The 18,288-nt window shown below is 37.9% G+C and overlaps 3 protein-coding genes across 6 annotated transcripts; 1 reads left to right on the forward strand and 2 right to left on the reverse strand.

Annotated features, from left to right (window-relative positions):
• The first annotated feature begins 1,476 nt into the window (after positions 1-1,476).
• LOC122282853 (probable aminotransferase ACS10) lies at positions 1,477-5,870 on the forward strand. Of its 2 annotated transcripts, none has more exons than XM_043094906.1 (4): positions 1,477-2,188; positions 2,306-2,446; positions 4,604-4,764; positions 4,841-5,870. In XM_043094906.1, the coding sequence occupies exons 1-4, from the start codon at positions 1,688-1,690 to the stop codon at positions 5,694-5,696; spliced, it is 1,659 nt and encodes a 552-aa protein (XP_042950840.1). In that variant the 5' UTR covers positions 1,477-1,687; the 3' UTR covers positions 5,697-5,870. The 2 variants fall into 2 exon arrangements, with proteins under 2 accessions (XP_042950840.1, XP_042950841.1); XM_043094907.1 differs by having other exon boundaries at positions 2,005-2,198.
• Positions 5,871-6,397: 527 nt separating this feature from the next.
• Positions 6,398-10,293, reverse strand: LOC122282852 (probable LRR receptor-like serine/threonine-protein kinase At1g12460). 3 transcript variants are annotated; one of them, XM_043094904.1, is made up of 3 exons: positions 9,877-10,291; positions 8,196-9,698; positions 6,398-8,106 (listed from the first exon to the last, which is right to left on the reverse strand). In XM_043094904.1, exons 2-3 carry the CDS (start codon positions 9,365-9,367, stop codon positions 6,618-6,620), a joined length of 2,661 nt encoding a protein of 886 aa, XP_042950838.1. In that variant the 5' UTR covers positions 9,368-9,698; positions 9,877-10,291; the 3' UTR covers positions 6,398-6,617. The 3 variants fall into 3 exon arrangements, with proteins under 3 accessions (XP_042950838.1, XP_042950839.1, XP_042950837.1); XM_043094905.1 differs by having other exon boundaries at positions 8,211-10,293; XM_043094903.1 differs by having other exon boundaries at positions 8,196-10,291.
• A 2,667-nt stretch (positions 10,294-12,960) lies between these two features.
• On the reverse strand, positions 12,961-16,619 carry LOC122281669 (TVP38/TMEM64 family membrane protein YtxB-like). The gene is made up of 4 exons (XM_043093394.1): positions 16,104-16,619; positions 14,869-15,105; positions 14,477-14,694; positions 12,961-13,497 (listed from the first exon to the last, which is right to left on the reverse strand). Exons 1-4 carry the CDS (start codon positions 16,380-16,382, stop codon positions 13,326-13,328), a joined length of 906 nt encoding a protein of 301 aa, XP_042949328.1. The 5' UTR covers positions 16,383-16,619; the 3' UTR covers positions 12,961-13,325.
• Between the last annotated feature and the right edge of the window lie 1,669 nt (positions 16,620-18,288).

Consider the following 18,288-nt stretch of genomic DNA (forward strand, 5'->3'; position numbering starts at 1 on the left):
GATTCCCAGTATGATTGACTCGAAGATAAAAAGTAATAAAATTTCTGCATTTATACATAACGGATTCGAAAATGAGTTTTGCTACGTGTAAATATAGTCACATATTAATTTATGTACTAATATTGATTTATTTATATTTAAATTTTAAATCAATATTATTTTTAATAAAATTTACTTTTTGACCAATCACATCATATTAATGCACAGATTAACGCACAATTATACTTACAACTATATTTTTTCTTCGAAAATAAATAGGGACAAAGCATTTATACACTGCCGCTCCCAGTGTTTTATTTTTTTATTTTTTATTTTTAATGATTAAGAAAATTTTATTTAATATTATTATAATTTTATTTAAATATTTAAAAATATTAAATAATAATATAATAAATAAATAAATAAAACTTTTTTCTAAGTCTAACCACAGCCTAAGCGGTGGCTGTAGAAGAATCATAAGAGATTAGATTACTCACCCTAAAAGTACCATAATACCCAAATATCTATGATTATTACGAGTGATAAATTTTAGATGGTTTAACAGTATTATTTTTTTATATTAGTTTAATAATTATCTTATTTTTTTATAAGAAGTGCTATATTTATAAAGTAATTATATACAAATAATTTTATAAATTGACGTAATTTTATATAATTTATTTTATAATACAAATAATTTTATAATATAACAAATCATATAAAATTATGTTAATTTGTGATATTATTTTTAAGTAGTTCTTTATTATTAGAGTATTTCTCTTTAGATACAAGTCCAAAACAAATGAGACTAGCTCAAGAACATTTCTTTTAGGTTACTCACAACAAATCTCTTACGGGTGGCTGTTTAGGCCTTATTTGTGTAACTAAGATTTTGGATTTATTATCTTCTATAAGATATTATAAGAGGAAAAAATACAAAACATTCTATAAATAATCCATTTGTATTGATTGTTAGGACTCTTGTACGTAAAGTAAAAAATATTTTGTTTGGATTCAGAGATGAGATAAGATAATTTTAGATAAAAGATAAAAGTTAAATAAAATATTATTATTATTTAAAGATTTAAAAAAATTAAATTGAAATTTGAAAATTTTGAAATGTTTATTATATTTTATGTAAAATTTTAAAAAAATTATAATGATAAAATGAGATAAGATGAGATGAGATTATTTTTCAATCCAACTTATTTATTGGGTCCAAACTCTCAAGTTAAAGTGATTGGCACTCATTATCTTAATTTTTATTATATTTTTAACTATTTTATGATATTATATTAAATAATAAAAAATATTTATTATATTTTAATTATAAAATTACATTATAAAATAATAATAATAAAAAAATATATGAATAGATTCTTTCCGATAAAACATATGTGAATATACAGTGAAGGGTAAAAGAGTAAAACCCGGCAGTCACCGAAAAAATCCCAACGACAAGATCCATTTTCGGCCTGAAACAGGGAAAATATAAAATACCAAACGAAAAAATTGAAAATATCATCGCTCGCAATCTTTCCCTCTCCTACACAAAATTACAAACACAAAGCACATCCAGGCATCCACTCCCTTTCTTCGTACGTTCCCAATATCTACCACAAGTTTGATGTTTGAGCCCGATTACTAGCTATCCCCTATCGGAGTCTCTTGATTCGGATTCCCGCAAATTCTCCATGTCTTCTCCATAATGACCCGGACCCGATTCGCCCATACTGGGACCTCCGAACAAGACACCAAGCCCACTACCACCTCCAGTCGTGGCGGAGGAGGAGGAACCGTCATGCGAATTATAGTGCCTCTGCAAGGCGTTGTTCAAGGCAGGGGAGGCCTTTTTCTGGGCTCGGTTATACCGTGCGCGCTCTTTTACTTTCTTCAACTCTATCTGAAACGGCATCGTTCTGCCCCAAGCACACCCCCGCCTCCGCCTCAGGATGCGGCGGCCTCTTATCCGCCGTCAAGCTCGGAGGGGCAGTTGCCGGAGGTTTCTGTGCTCTCAAGGTCCTTTTCTCGGATCCATCTCTCACCGAGGAGCCCGGGCGGACCTGCTTATCTGTCGTCTCGGGTTAACTTGGTTTTGAAGGGTGGAGACTCGCTGTACGATATCGGGTTGAGGAAGGTCTCGGAGGATCCATATCACGAGGCGGGTAATCCGGATGGGGTTATTCAGCTTGGCCTGGCAGAAAACAAAGTGGGTTCGGGTTGATTCCTTGTTCCTTTTTCTTATTCTTCTTCGCCTTTCATCGATGGGTTGCTTTGTATGATTTATTTGAGTATTGGATTAGTGGGTTTTCTATGGTGGTTGTAGTTATCGTTGGACTTGGTTCGAGATTGGCTGGCGGAGAATGCGAGGGAAGCGATGCTAGGTGGAGGGAGAAGTGGAGAGGAGTTGAATATTGATGGGATTGCAAGTTACCAGCCCTTTGACGGTTTGATGGAGCTGAAAGTGGTAATTCATGCAATTCTCTCCAACCTTGTGATTTTTAACGTAGTCCTCAATATTCTGTTGGTTAGGTGGTGTTGGGAGTAATTAATGGATGTAATCCTGTGATATTTTTGTTTATCAATATTCGGTACACGTGTTTACAGAAGATCTAGATGAATCACTTATTTCCATTGATTCTATGAATGGAGGCTATCATCACAAGTATCCAAACGTAGTATCAACGAATAGGTCAGGTCAGGTAGCTAGCTCCAGGTATGAAGAAGCTCCTCCTTCTATCTAGGAAAAAGTGTTTCCGCCGTAGAGGGTGGAGCCGTGGCTCTCACCCTTCTCTATGCTCCTGTTCCAATACCGCTTGTGTATATGCTTTTATGTTAGTGTTTTTTTCCTCTCCTCTCTACCGGTTCGGTTTTGGTCAGATCTATCAAACTCTGGAGACCACCAATTGACACACGCCCCACCACGCAACTCTACCGTCGCCGATCTATCGGGACGAAGTGGAACTGCTGCAAAAATCTCGGCACTTGACCCTCACACGCGGCTTGTTCCACATGTGGTCTTCACTCACCGCCGTGACCTAATGAGTCCATCGGCTACACACGCCACACCAGTAGATTTCCCACCTCATTTCACAATCACTGGCGTGTGAGACCATGCACCACCACAGGTGCGCGTGAAGAAAGATGATCTCGTCCTTCCGATGCCGTTCTTTCTACTATGTTTCTACTTTCCCTAATTGATGGTCTTGAGGAAGGGAATACATGTTTATCCAAGAAACATCTAAAGACAACAAAGCGCAATGCACTATCAGCTTCCACCTCCTCCAGCGGTGGCTCCACAGCTTGCATAGCTATGCAAGCTGTGAAAAACTGTCTTAAAAGATGTTGCTCTTTTTGTAGGGCATGCTTGGGGACCAAGTATTTGGTCCTAAGACCCATTTTTTTTTCCTTTTATTTCCTCCACTCTTGCACTGTGCTTATTGTAATAGGGTGTTTGTTGGGGAACACCAATGTATCTTGTTTTCCTTTATCTGAATGATAATTTGCCTGCTTAGAACAAAAAAAAAGGGTATCAAATGTAATAAAATTAGATACATATTTTAAGCCATAAAGGCCATTAAGGTTGTCGAGTCCATAACTATTGGACCAACAGAGACAATATGCCCTGAGATTTTTTTTGGGGAGGGAAATTTTTTTTTTTTTTTTTTTGGGGGGGGGGGGGGGGGGGGGCCTACAAATGATTGTTTTAATTCATGAATAAAACACACATAAGAGGGTAAGCCGATTGCACATGAAAGATTACCAACTTTGCAACAAGTTTCTCGAAATATCTCATCTTAAGTAACCTAATACAGACTGTTTTATCAAATAATTAGATACCTTAAACTAATAGTAAATATTTGAAATCTTTCCAAAATCCATGAGGATCAACCATTGGTTCCATAAATTAAGAGATAAGGGAAGGAAAGCTGCCACAAGAAGAGGCAGAAGAGGGATCTGCATACATTTAGTTTACCAGCATATGCCTACATTACATATCAAGTGGAAAAATAGAAATAAAACGGCCCAACCTTCTCTTCCTTCCATTGACTGTGTTATTTTCCATCTAGTTCTGAAAGGAATCAATTCGTCCTTGGAGCATGTCCTTCCCTTAAGCCAAACTATTGAAAAGGCTTTACCTTCTGTTTTCTTATTGTCTTTTCCTTTCTCTCCCTCTTCCTTCTAGCAAACTATCTGTAAGGATGTTTGTTTAATTGATGATGAAAAAGATGATTGTTAGTTAGGACTTTCCACAGAAGTAAAAAGAAAAGAGATGTTTGTTCAATTGAAGATGAAAAGGATGATTGTTAGTGAGGACTTTCCACAGAAGTAAAAGAAAATAAAGAGTTCATTATACGAAAACGAACAAAAACTCATAATCTAATGTGACTATAGACATAATGATAATTGCACAGGATGAAAGTACATGTAAGTCTATATCAATTGCAGGTTCCCTAAGAATGCAGTTCCCTGGACTAGGTTGTCCAGCAGGTCTATTAATTTTAATAATATGTGATATGCAATTAACAAAGTGAATGTGGAGTTGCATATATGTTTTTCAATCCACCTTTATGTCTTTGTTTGCAATTACTCTCTGTCTTCTAAAAATTATCTAGTCCTTTAGGCAGTGGCAGAATTCATGTCTCAAGTCATGGAAAAGGCAGTTTCCTTCAACCCCTCACAAATAGTTCTAACGGCTGGTGCCACCCCTGCGATTGAGATGCTTAGCTTCTGCCTAGCAGACACTGGAAATGCGTTTCTTGTTCCCACACCATATTACCCTTGGTAATTATTTTTTTGTGTTTAAAATTTCTCTTTAGGTATCTAGTGAGAATACTGAACATTTGAACACAATATGCAGTTTTGACAGGGATGTAAAATGGCGAATTGGCGTGGAGATAATACCCGTTCCCTGCCGCAGTGGTGACAACTTCAGCTTAAGTATAACGGCTCTTGATAGAGCATTCAACCAGGCGAAGAAACGTGGTACAAAAGTTCGTGGGATTATCATATCAAACCCCTCAAATCCTGTGGGAAATCTGCTTAATCGGGAGACACTGTATGGCCTTCTGGACTTTGCCAGAGAGAAGAACATACATATTGTCTCCAATGAAATATTTGCTGGATCCACGCATGGAAATGAAGAGTTTGTGAGCATGGCAGAAATAATTGATTTGGAAGATTTTGACCGGAACAGGGTTCATATCGTGTATGGTCTATCAAAAGACCTCTCTCTTCCGGGTTTTAGGGTGGGCGTTATCTACTCCTTCAATGAGAATGTTCTGGCTGCTGCTAAAAAGTTGACTAGGTTCTCTTCCATTTCGGCTCCATCCCAGCGCTTACTCGTCTCAATGCTTTCAGATGCAAAATTCATTCAACAGTTCATTGATATCAACAGAGGGAGGCTCCGAGGAATGTATGTAAAGTTTGTGGCAGGGTTGAAGCAATTGGGAATAGAGTGCATAAAGAGCAACGGGGGTTTCTACTGTTGGGCTGACATGCGTGCGTTAATCCGCTCCTACAGTGAGAAAGGCGAGCTGGAGCTCTGGGATAAATTATTGAATGTAGCTAAGGTAAATGTAACTCCTGGATCTTCTTGTCACTGTATTGAACCTGGATGGTTTCGGTTCTGTTTCACTACATTGACCGAAAAAGATATTCCTGTTGTTATGGAACGAATTCGGAAAATTTCCAAAACCTGTAAATACCCTAGTTGAAATGCTTTTGCTTCATTCTATACGGTTGGATTTCCTGTTAGGGGCTGAACAAGCCCCAACTCTGGATCCTATGAGGAAGTTCAATAATTGCTTGCATTAGGTTTCCTCAGGTTTATAGTGACTTGTGAAATGTTATTGCTGCTTAATGTGCTAGTAACTCTGTTTATAAAGCCACTATGAATCTGGTTCTGTAATAAGCCACCTTTTAATTGTCAATAAATCAGGTTCATTAGAAAACGTCTGGACTCTATGTATTGGCAAGGCAGAAAAGAAAAGGTTAAAGACCATGCCAACATATTTGCCATTTTTAGCGTTTTGAAAGCACTTTTACACCTTCCACGTCTGAAGATGTGCAGACAGCTAGAAAATATTTGATTATTTGCTGATGTTAACCGGCCTATTTGAAAAGAATACAGCAGTGGTTGATATAAGACAAACTTAGGAAAAATTTGCTGTTGCAGAGTGCATTCTCGAAGAATTTTTCAACAGCTATCCGTTAAAAGTTATGCCTTTTTATTATTTTAATCGTATCAGATAGATTCCCATATAGAGTTTAGAGATACTTTAATCAGAAAAACTCTAAAAACTTCCGTGGAGACGTACCCGTGGCAATCTTGTTCTGAGATTCCAGTGTGTACCAGCGCTGAAGAGAAAAATTATGAACTAGAATTTCTTAGTTTGTTAATATCGATCAACGAATGAGAAACAATAATCGAATGATTTTATTGCAAAAATAAATAAATAAAATAAAATAAAATTGATAAATGTCATGAACAATTAATGATGATAACTCAGAAACAAATACAAAAGAATGAATTTTCTAGTTCTTAGATTTGTTAAATGAGCAACTCCTTCGTTGGCAGCTAGATTACACTAATCATATTGAACTTGTAGGTTGTCCAATAAACCATTTAATGTACACTAATCATATTGACCCAATCCATTTCTGATAGATTCAAGAACTTGGACAACCTCTGCCATGCTTGGTCTCCGTGAAGGAACCTCGGATGTGCAAATGAGCCCCAACTTCATAACCTGAATAAGCTCATTCTCTGCAAAACCACGCAAACTTCTATCAAAACAATCTGAAGCGGAGCCACTCTCCAACAATGCCCTAACATATTCACACAGAACCACCACCTCATTTGCTCTTGGACTCTCGACTGGTTTCCTGCCTGTAACCAGCTCCAAAAGAATAACTCCAAAGCTATAAACATCACATTTCTCACTCACTCTCAAACTTTGAGCCAACTCTGGCGCAACATATCCAACTGCATTATGGAATTTAGTTAAACCGTAGTTATCCAAAATGGGAAGCAATTTTCCCAACCCATAATCTGACAGCTTAGCCTCATAATTCTCGTCTAAGAGTATGTTAGTCGATTTGATGTTGAGATGAAGAACTTGAGGTCTACAGTCATGGTGAAGGTAAGCTAGGGCTCTTGCTGTTCCAAGAGCGATATGAAACCTTCTAGACCAAAATAATACGGTACTGCTGCCACCAGTACTGGTGCCCGCATAATTAAGCCCATGAAGATTATCATACAAATTCCCGTTTTGGACAAATTCAGATAGAATCAACTGCATTGTTGAGGACCAGTAGTAACCCTGGAAAGCAACCAGATTTGGGTGTCGAAGGTTTCCTAGCTGCCCAATTTCTTGCTCAAATTCATCTTGGTTTCTGATCCTTCCCAGAGTGTCGAGCTTCTTCACTGCAATTGAGATCCCACCTTCAAAATTGGTCCTGTAGACAGTTCCAATTGACCCACCACCAATCAGACACTCCTTGTCAAGCAAAGCTTTGGTGCCAGCCTCCCAATCTTCATACTTAGAGGGCAAACTCTTGCTGAAGAGAACCAGCTTCCCAATTATTACATTTGATTCTGTTGAACCTAGGGGTGTGCTCTCGACAACCACTGTTTCATCTACTTCTTTCCTTCGGCGAACCTTGATGCTCATGATGGATACCACACAGACCCCAGTAAGGATCAGTGCAGCAGCAACAATTGCGACAATGACAGAGTTACTCAGGACCTTTGTTTTCCTCTGTGCAGGAGTTGTGCCATTGCCTTTTGATGAGCAAGATGTATCCAAGGGGGCGCCACAGAGCAGGGGATTGTTAAAAAATGCAGATGGACCAAAATGCTGGAGAGCTGAAGGAATGGTGCCTGAGAGGCGGTTGTAGGAGACATTAAAATGAGTTAACATTGTCAGATTTCCAAGAGAAGGGGGGATTGAGCCAGAAAGTAAATTTTGTGACAGATCCAGAAATTGGAGGTTTGAAATTCTTCCAATACTTGGAGGGATGTTCCCGTTGAGCCGGTTTCCATGTAGGTCAAGGACTACTAGGTAAGTCATGTTGGAAAGGGTATCAGGAATTTCTCCTTCTAAAGCATTGCTAGAAACATCCCTGCAGAAACATATTAGGATTTTTTTTATCAGTTAGTCAAAGCAGTTTAATTACAATGGAGAATAACTTGAGAAGGCAATTGAACTCACAGCTCAAGAAGAAACCTGCAATTGCTTACATCACCAGGAATTTCACCAACAAGCTTGAGATTGTGCAAATCCAGAACCTGAAGCAGCTCAATGCTTCCCAACTCCTTTGGAATGGTCCCGCCTATCAAATTGCTACCCAATCTAATCACCAAAAGCATTTTCATACCTCCAATTTCCGCTGGGATACTGCCATTCAGCCTGTTATATGCCAAATCAAGAACTTTGAGACTTCTACAGTTTGTAATGCTCAATGGAATTTGCCCATCCAAATTATTTGCTGAAGCATCCAGAAACTCCATTCTCTCACTGCAGGTTGTCAAGTCGGGAATCTCCCCATAAAACCCATTATGAGATATATTAAATAAAGAAATATTTTTTGATCCAAGAATGCCAAATGGTGCCAACCCAGAAAACATATTGCTACCAAGATCCAATACTTTCAAGTTCTGGCATGCCGCAATCTGGTCTTCAACACTACCCGATAACACATTGCTTCTTAAAATCATGTACTTTAACACTGGAATAGTACTACAGACATCGGAAGGAACGCCGCCACTAAGATTATTGAAAGAGAAATCAAACCCTTCAAGGTTCATGCAGTTCACAATTGAGGCAGGAATGTAACCTGAAAGATTGTTTTGGGACAGAGAAACATACCTTGTTTTATTACAGTACTTGAATAAAGCTGACGGTATCTCCCCAGCAAAATCATTCCTCGACAAATCTAGAAATCGAATGCTTGGTAAATCACCAATAAACCCCGGTATTGACCCAGATAACGCATTGGAACTCAAATTGATCTTCCAGAGTGTCTGAATGTCAGCATATTCTTGTGGAATAATGCCCGAAAAGCGATTCCCAAACAATGTCAAAATCCTCAAAGATTTCAAACCCGACAAAGCCGGAGATAATACCCCAGCAAGACTAGTGTTCCACAACAGAATCCTTTCTACGAATCCGGCCGAGTTACAGAACACACCACGGTAATCTTGGCAAGGGTCCCCACTCAAAACCCAGGAACTTAAGCTATTGTACGGATCATTGGTGACATTCCCCTTGAATTCAAGCAAAATCTCTTTCTCGGTTACTGTTGAAACCGTAGCAATTCCGAGAAAGCAAGAGAGAAAGCACAAAAGAGCATGAGAAAGACGGAATTGATAGAGTATTCTCATGCTCGCAAAACTCAGCTGGCAATCAAAAGGGTCTATCCATTTGGCATTATGGTAGTTAGATCCAGTTGAGATTAAGATCTGGGTTTTCTAGCTACTGTGCTTGGAATGTAACAATTGCTTGAGTATGAGAAATACAGCATCACGATGACGACAAAATAACATGATGTTTCTGACGGAAGTTTAACCCCAAAAAAACACCCAACTATCGAACACGTTAATTGCAGCAAAGACTGAAAAAATGCAAGTACCTAGAGTAATGTGGTCTTTTGCTTCTGGGTAATCTCAGTGAAGCCTGAATAACAAAGATCTGGGTCTTTCTGCTTTTTTGGGGCTGAATCCAAGTGAGAAAAAAAACAAAAAAACAAAAAAAAAATAAAAAAACGGAGCTTGCAATGAGAGAAGAGAAGGAATGGAAGGCAAGCATGCGAGTGAATGCAATGGAAGTGGTGAAATATAGTAACTGCTGTCTTGGCTGGAAAGGAAGCAGATGATACAAATTTAATACTAACAGCATTTAAAAATCCTGTACTTAGCGGTTGCCACCAACAGAAGCTGAACCACGTGCATGTCCATCTCTCTCTCACTCTCTGTTTCCGAAGACTTTCTGTTTTAAACAATGATAAGCATCAAACAATGAAACCCAATCTGTCCTGCGCTCTCTCTCTCTCCCCCTCCCCCCCCTCATAACTCATAAACACCGTGTAGGGCCTTTGTTCTCTGAAACACAGCATTTATTCTCTCTCACCAACCACGCCAACACTACCATAATCACCACCACACAGACCACCATCACTATTACTACTACAAGGATGGGTCACAAAGACACTCAAACAGACAAGTAAAAAAAGAAAGAAGAAGAGGAAGAGAGGGGGCTTTTTGCCTGCTTGTCTGTCTGTACCCTTTGACGAGCAAGGCCTTTGCTTTTTTTTGCATTCAACTTTCTTTCTATCCGTTTCGATTGCGACTTTGAGAGGACATTCGTCGTTTTCTTTACTGTTTTTGTTCATAATTATTTATATTTTTAGCGGAAGTTAAGCTTTACATCCTCGAGAGTTTTTTGCAATTTACGTCACATATTACACCTTTAAATTATTAAAATTACTATTACCACTTTTGTCTAATGCTCATCCATTCAGAGCGAGATTACATGCACTCTTGGGGATTAAAAATGAGAAAGAAAACAAAAAAAAATATAAAAATTGTAAGGTCTTTTTTATAAAGAAAATTCTATAAGAAGTAAAAATTAAAAATTGGTTGAAAACTTAAAAATTGGTAGAAAACAAGTAAAATAATTTGAAGTGAGGGAGATATAGGCACTACAATGAATATTACAATAATTATAAATTTATAATTGATATAAAAGCCTTAAATACAATAATTCTATTTAAAATCATTTCATCCATGTTACTATATAAGCTGCGCCTTAAATCATTCTTCAAGTTAAAACTTAAAACGCCCAAAAGCGATTGATTGAGCAGGCAAACGCAGCAAGAAAGGAAGAGTATGAGGGTGAGGGGTGGGGTTTGAGATACGGCTGGCTACTAAAGCCGTAATAAATGACTCATCATATTAAATGGTTAGGCTCTGGTCTCTGGTCCCCAAATAGTGACCGCATTACTCTGCTCTTTAAAGCACTTTAACATGTCTCTGAGCTGGGGGCAATGCCAACCAGCTCACACGCGCCATTGATTCACGTCTATGTCACCTCTCTCAGTCTTGAGTCCATAATCAAGGGCGCGTGTTAAAAATATAATCTTGCAGTTGCCACTTACTGTGTGTTAATTATAATCAGGAAGGTGTTCGTGTTCGTGTTCATGTTCATTTTCATATTTAAGAGAATGTTATGAATAGAGAAAACCACACGACTTTAGACTGATGATGATTTGAAAAGAGAATGTTCGGATTGAAAATTCTCTGAGACGTGACAATTGAAATATATTATTTTAGTGAAATATTTTAATTGCATATATTTTGCAAAATTAAAATTATAATAATGAATTAATTTAATATATTAAATTATAAAATTATTATTATTATAAAATAAATCTAACTTCCTGAAATTGGTGAATGTGGGTGGGTTGAAATGTTCACCTGCTCTTTTATGTGCATTTTATTATTCACCAACTCTATTTTGCCTGTGTGAGTTTCCACTTTGCAGAATCTTTGCTCATAAGCATTTTGTAATGTAGCAATGAGTTGGAATCTGTCTATGTGAGTTTCTGACATGGGACAATATTATAGTGCATATGTGCCTTTCATCTTGTTTGGTATATAATGAGACAGTATTATTGGAATATCTTTTTTGTGCAATGGGCACGCTTCAGCTCAAAGGTATTTGTATTGCATTTTGACCAATTCTATCTGGCGAAAACCTGTCCCAATAGGGATGTTTCAACTGCCAGAAAAAAGTTGTTCTTAGACAAACCATTCTATTTTTATGAATGAATTAATGTTGTTTTTTTTTTTTTTTAATAAAAACTATGTCATTCACACTCACATATGTTAATACAGTACTTAAGATTAATATATGAAATCACTTAATAGGAAAATTCTATACACTATATTACCATCTCATTAAGTAAGATTTGATACATTTACTACCATTAAATAATCATTTATTGAATGTTTCTTTATTATCAAATAGTAATAAATACGTCACATCATATATAGTGGAATGCAAGTGGGATGGTAGTATAGTATATACCATTACTCTACTTAATATAATGTAGTGATTTTCCTTAAATGTTGTGTGCTGATAATGTTTATTATGTTGAAGATCCCAGTAATTTATGTCAAAAAAGTAAGCTCTTGATTAGTAAAATCTTCACTCACACGAAAACAGAGCTGGAGAATTGCATGCGAGATATTAATGAATTTTGAGTACACGACAGATTTGGAAAGAAGCTGATGCGATTCTGCTACAATCAAAACAATTGCCATCCTCAAATGATCATTACGTTTACACACACCTCTTTTCATTTGTGGATATCAGATAATAAAAAACATGCAATGATCTCAGTCTATAAAAAGGAAGAGCAAAATCAATGCTAGTGATATGGCAAGTGTTGTCAATAAACTGGTTCACCCAAACATCATTGACATAAATGAAAGAAAAATAATTTGTATTACACTCTTATCTTATTTTTATCATTGATGTTTCCTATTAACTTTTGAATTTATTATTTAAAACAGTTGAGAAAGCACATGGTTCCAATGAAAGTTTATGTAAATCAGAAACTCACCTCTTTGTACAGTAATCATGTGGCGTGGGTAGTCCTTGCTGAAGCCCAATATGGCATATTGGAATACTGTGATGTATAAGAAAGCCAATATGCCTTGGGCCCAGATGGGCAAAGTTAAAGAGCAGCTTGGCCACTGAGCCAGATAAAATTCACCTGAATTCTGATTGGGTAATTAACGTGATTAAGACTATAGAGCTACATGAAGCTCAATGATTTTCTTCTCCTTGTTCTACTGGTGATTGTTCTCCAAGTGGCCCAGGCCACATCATATACTTAGGTATAGCTCGCTCCCTCTCGATCGAAATAAAAGAATAAAAAAACTAAAAAATCTGAAGAACATTACACAAGGTCTACAACAAGCCAACATGGAACATTTAATCAGTCAAGAATCTTGTCCAAGTCAATTTGAACCCTATTAAAGCATAACCGTTCAATCATATACAAACGAGGATTGCGGGAGAAGGCAATTTTTAGAGAATGAATGCTGTGTTAACATATATGTCAATCATGTTAGATGTGTCTGTCTTGGCTTCTACTCCATGGTTCCCTACCACACTGTTTACATAGCATCAATTAATCATATATACCAGCCACTTCCACGGATGAAGTCGTTTTAATAAATAAAACCTCATCCAGAAAAGCACCATGTTTAACATGCAACTCTGAACAAGCCCGTGGAAGATGGTTTTCGCCTAACCCAAACTAGGACCAGAAGCTTACTGCAATAATAACTCGTCTTCATTCTGTAGTCCCTTGAGCTGCCTTTTCGCGTACAGTGTGAAGAAAATAGTGGTAGCCACAGTTGCAGCAAAACCAACAACATTGAAGACAATTTGTTGGGCTGAAAGGGAGTGCCGCTCATCTGCCAATGTCCTTATAAGGATTCCACTGCAATGAGACAAGGTGACCATTAGTCAGGAGGTTATGAAATGTGCATATCATCTAAGTTCCATCTTTGCAACCCGGTAGTGTAAGGTTACATGAGGAAAGAACTGAGTGATATTGTCAGCCTGGACTATATATAGGAGGAAAATATTAAACAGCTGCAAAGTTGTTCAGTTAATAATCAAATGCTAGGAGTTTTTCTTTCATTTGGTCGAGCATTGTAATCTTTCCCCTTTTATTTTTCAATGTTTCCCATAACTAACGGCACCCCACATTTTTCCATTATCTGTCCAAATTTTGCTCATAACCACCCCCACAATTATGAACAGGACTCTGAATGACTTCCAAAATGAAGGTCATCATAACACGGACTGTCATAAGTGCTTTTTTATCAGATGAAGAAAGCAGTAGTTCTTCTGCCAAATAAAACTGCATGCGGATGACGATCACCCCAGCTTGAGAAGGAAGCAATAGGAAGAACGAGAGAACACAAGTAACAAGGCCCTCATGGAGATGTATCGAGGCCAAACAGGTCACTAGTTCCCAATCATTTTTATCTGACACGTTGGTTTTAGCACAAAGCCAGCCACAATACAATTTTTTCAGTTGGCAAAATTCTTGGAAATAGAGAACTCTGTTTTGCTTTGAGACAGCTAGAAAGCAGACAACAAGTGCAAACTGTACAAACCAAGTAGTATGAAGGAATGAAAACTCCATGTTTATCTATGCAACATATTGACTTCAGGACATATATGGTCCTTCTGTGTTAGCGAGTGTGCATCCTTAATTAGAATCACCAACATAAATTTGAAACCACGGCATGGGTCACACTCAAGCAAAAGCAGGTAAAAGAAACCAGGAAATTTTGCTTTCAAGGAACGTTAGAGCATATGCAAGTCTACTAGAAAAAATTCACAAAGGTATGAATAGTATTAATCAAAATAGTAAAAGAAAAAAGCTGAGAGATAGAGAGATTAATTACGTGTAGATTGCAACAAATATTTCCGGTATGATCCCCACCAATGACCCCAAGATGTAAGGACCATACTTAACATTTGTTGCCACAGCACAGTAGTTATATATGATGTAAGGGAAAGGAGAAATCCTGATTAATGCCACAGCTCGGAACTGATGAAACCAATTTCCCTCACCAGCTGATCTTAGAACGGAAGCCCTCTTTGGATACCTTTCCAGCCACCCCTGTGTAAGAACAATAAATGTTGAGTTACACTAAAATACAGACACTCGGATGCCTATACATAGGAACACACTCCCACTTGAAACACATGGGTAGGCATGGGTAGGCAGAGAGAGGGAGTGGGGAGGGTAAATTGATAAATAATGTAAAGGGCATCTTTGACACAAGGTACGCACTTGAATTTTATGATAGAAAAGAGAGCCAACGAAAAACGGGAGTGATACACCAATAGCCACCCCTGACATGATTAGTAAAAATCCGTAGCCATAACCAAAAGTCATCCCTGCTACCCACATAGAGGGTGAAGATGGTAAAAGTACGGCAGGGAATAATGCCAAAGAAGCAAAGACCAGAACAGCCAGAACTGGAGTACTGAATGTTGTCGTCTCCCAATTTATAATTGGGATAATCTCCTGTAAAACATTAGGTCATTAGACAAGGTAGAAAGAGATGCAAACAAATTTATCTCTTGAAGCATTATTCACTATATATATGAAGACTTCTTTCCCAAATCTGTTGGCATCAGCAAGTAGTAGAATGCCCCAATCTATATGTATTGATTATATAATTAACACTGCATATCAATCGGCAAAAAGACCAAATACAACACACCCAATAATTTGTATTGCATCAGCAAATTTCTAAGGTGAACAAATTATCATATGATAAACAAGCTTCGCTACATCAAATCAAGAATTCACGTTGAGACTTTATAAATCGGCCAACATCATTAAACTGCATAAAAATTCTAATCTAGCAGACTTGAATGCTTATTGTTACTTTTCGTCACCACGTTATTGATATCAATAGCATTGTCACAGTTTCATTATACATTGACCACACGAAGGAACCCCCTAATTATAATCCCAAAATCTACCACATAATTTCTTACTTCATCAAAACTACCCATTTTTTACATATTAACTTACAACTCTCCTTCCCTTAACATTCAAGATAAAGCTATCTCCATTGAAAATAAGAGCCGTCTTCACACGGTCCCCTTTAAACCAGAGGTTTTCAAAAGCCTCATAGAGCAAAATCACAGACCAGCAACAAAAATCCCAAATATTACAACTGAAACATAATTACCCAAGGAATTTGATGATGATGGGGTGTGCACATTTAAAAGTGACCCAATCCCAACGGGAAAATAGTTTTAAAAATCAAATAAAAATCATAATCATCAGCCCTTAGCCCATTCACGGTCACCAAAACGTTCGAGTGCACGAGAAAAATAACTTTTTCCCATGCATTCGATTTAACCCACAACAACCTGCTAAAACGCCAGGAAAAGGGTTGTTCAACGAGGATCCATTGTGCAAAAGCCCCAATTCTACAACTTACGTCTCATACACGCACGCATGCTTAACTAAAGGCAAAAGGAGCAATCAAATTCACATAGGAAACCGACCTTATCCATGAAAAAGGGTCCGACCCATTTGATACAAACCGCAGTCAACAGGCCGAGGGAGATACAAAGGACCAACAACTTGACCCAGTACCACAAACACGCTCCTCTTCTTGGAGACGAAGGCTCCCCCACCCCACCAAAACCTTCATCGGTTTCCCGATCCTGAGGACCCTGCTTTAATTTCACGTAGTCCCCATTGTTAGCGTCGTCCCCAACTCTCAAACACAGTTCCGGCACCACCTCATCACCTCCACCATCTTCCTCCCGATACGTCATCATAAACCCTCGAAATTCGGTGGCACGAAAAGCCCTCTACCTCCTCTTAGAGAATCTGGTACCCTCGCAGAGTTTCAATGTAGGAACCGTAAGAGGAACAACAGGAGGTAGAAATGCTAAGCGAGGGAGACTGGTGGATGCGAGAGAGCGAGGAGGTTATCGATGAACGAAAGAAAGAAAACGTACAAACTTCCCCAGGGCATCCGACATAAAAAGCTTAGAAATCCTAGTCCTACCGGGAATACCCACCGAGTGTGGACACGATTCTTACCTTTTTATTTATTTATTTATTTAATGATTCAGAAATTATTTTTTAATAACTTTATTAATTTTTTTCTTTTTATAAAAAATTTAAGACATTTAAAATAATATTTGGAAAAAAAAAATTACATTATCTGTGAGATTGTGAGGGGGTGCAGCGTCACCCTAAAAAGTAAAACTCAAACGAAATCAAAATTACCAGACTGCCATCATTTAAACGACGTAGTTGCAGTAATTTCGATGGAACGTGGCACAAAGACCTAGCGCCTCCATGGTACAGTTGTGATGACTTTGTGGCTACGGAGTGTGGCGTGATTGGCCTGTCGTGGATTCACCGTCACGGTAGGTGTGGCTGTGGGCGTGGGGCTCACTGCTTTTCCTCTTTTTAATGGATATTTTGTATTTTTTTGCCGAGTTAGTGAGTGGGCCGGTGGTGGGTTGACTCGCCCTTTATTGATTTTTGTGAAGGCTGACGCGACATTTCTGAGGTTTTTTCTTTCGTGTTTTGTCGAGAGAGAGTCACAGATACAGCTACTTTCCTGGACCGACACCTGGGTGATGCTAACAGAAAAGCAATAGGATCGTGACGCGTGTACAGAAAGCTGGCTCCAACAAAAGCAATGGTATAGAGTCGGTATAGTAATTGGCTTGATTAAGATATTTTATCAACAATTTGATTAGTCTTTTCTTCCTTTAGTGTGCGGGAAAAAACAAGCGAAGAGGTCCAAGAAAACTAGAAAGAAGGATGCCTTCTAAGCTTGAAATTTCTACCAAATATTATATTCAAGTAACAATCATTTTAGTAAACAGTTATTCCATACAACCACAGGTAGTAACTTCCGTGGTATCGGCTGCGCCACGTCAGTTAATATTAAAATAAATAAATAAATAAATAAATAAAATATGGCATGAAGAAAAGGAAGTAACCCAAGTTACTAGTGACTTTCTTTTCAAGAATTTATCAACTTTGCATGCATTCTTAGCCTCCCATTGCAGTAGCTCTTCTGTATTTACACCGTTTCTTCTTTGATATACTCAAAAGTCAAACCAACAACAAGTTTCTAACACTTCAAATATAATAAACTTTACAGAAGTCTATTCTCTGCAAGTTTGCCCCTTTTCTCTTTCACTATACCTTCCTCTATTCTCGATTACTCCATTCTTTCACCGATAATTGTAGCAATTGCAGTAACAAAAAGGCGATCAAAATGGCGGAGACTGCAAAGCAGTAAGGTGTTGGTGATCATGTCCAGGTGCCAAGTGAGAATGAGAACAGGGAGACATCTGAAACCTCAGCAGATCAGGCCCATTAATTTCCATCTTTATGGCTCTTATGGTTCTTTGCTCTAGATGGTTTGGTAGTCGTGCGAGCTCATACAATACGTATACTTTTTTATTCTGGGTCATTTTGGGAGCATCTCTGAATGAGCTTGCATGTTAGAATATTGGTGTGGATTATTCTAGGATATTCTTCCTTTTTATTCTCAATCTTTTTTCTCTTAGGAAAGTTATTACCATTTGAGACTTTTTTGTCGACCTCAGCGGCTCCTGCAACGTTATTCTCCCGCCGAACAACTATTTGACTACCTATTCAAAGAAAATAACTGGCAACATCGTGATTGATAGAATCGCTAACATCGATAATATT

This window comes from Carya illinoinensis, chromosome 11 (genome assembly GCF_018687715.1).
Source record: "Carya illinoinensis cultivar Pawnee chromosome 11, C.illinoinensisPawnee_v1, whole genome shotgun sequence".
Classification (NCBI taxonomy): domain Eukaryota; kingdom Viridiplantae; phylum Streptophyta; class Magnoliopsida; order Fagales; family Juglandaceae; genus Carya; species Carya illinoinensis.

Coding starts and splice junctions, on each gene's coding strand:
- LOC122281669 (XM_043093394.1), bottom strand. CDS start 16,382: ATGATGACGTATCGGGAGGAAGATGGTGGAGGTGATGAGGTGGTGCCG. Junction 14,695..14,868: donor TTTTCTATCATAAAATTCAA/GTGCGTACCTTG, acceptor GTTCTTACACAG/GGGTGGCTGGAAAGGTATCC. Junction 13,498..14,476: donor ATATTTGTTGCAATCTACAC/GTAATTAATCTC, acceptor GTCTCATTGCAG/TGGAATCCTTATAAGGACAT.
- LOC122282852 (XM_043094904.1), bottom strand. CDS start 9,367: ATGAGAATACTCTATCAATTCCGTCTTTCTCATGCTCTTTTGTGCTTT. Junction 8,107..8,195: donor TGCAGGTTTCTTCTTGAGCT/GTGAGTTCAATT, acceptor ATGTTTCTGCAG/GGATGTTTCTAGCAATGCTT.
- LOC122282853 (XM_043094906.1), top strand. CDS start 1,688: ATGACCCGGACCCGATTCGCCCATACTGGGACCTCCGAACAAGACACC. Junction 2,189..2,305: donor TTGGCCTGGCAGAAAACAAA/GTGGGTTCGGGT, acceptor TGGTGGTTGTAG/TTATCGTTGGACTTGGTTCG. Junction 4,765..4,840: donor CCCACACCATATTACCCTTG/GTAATTATTTTT, acceptor CACAATATGCAG/TTTTGACAGGGATGTAAAAT.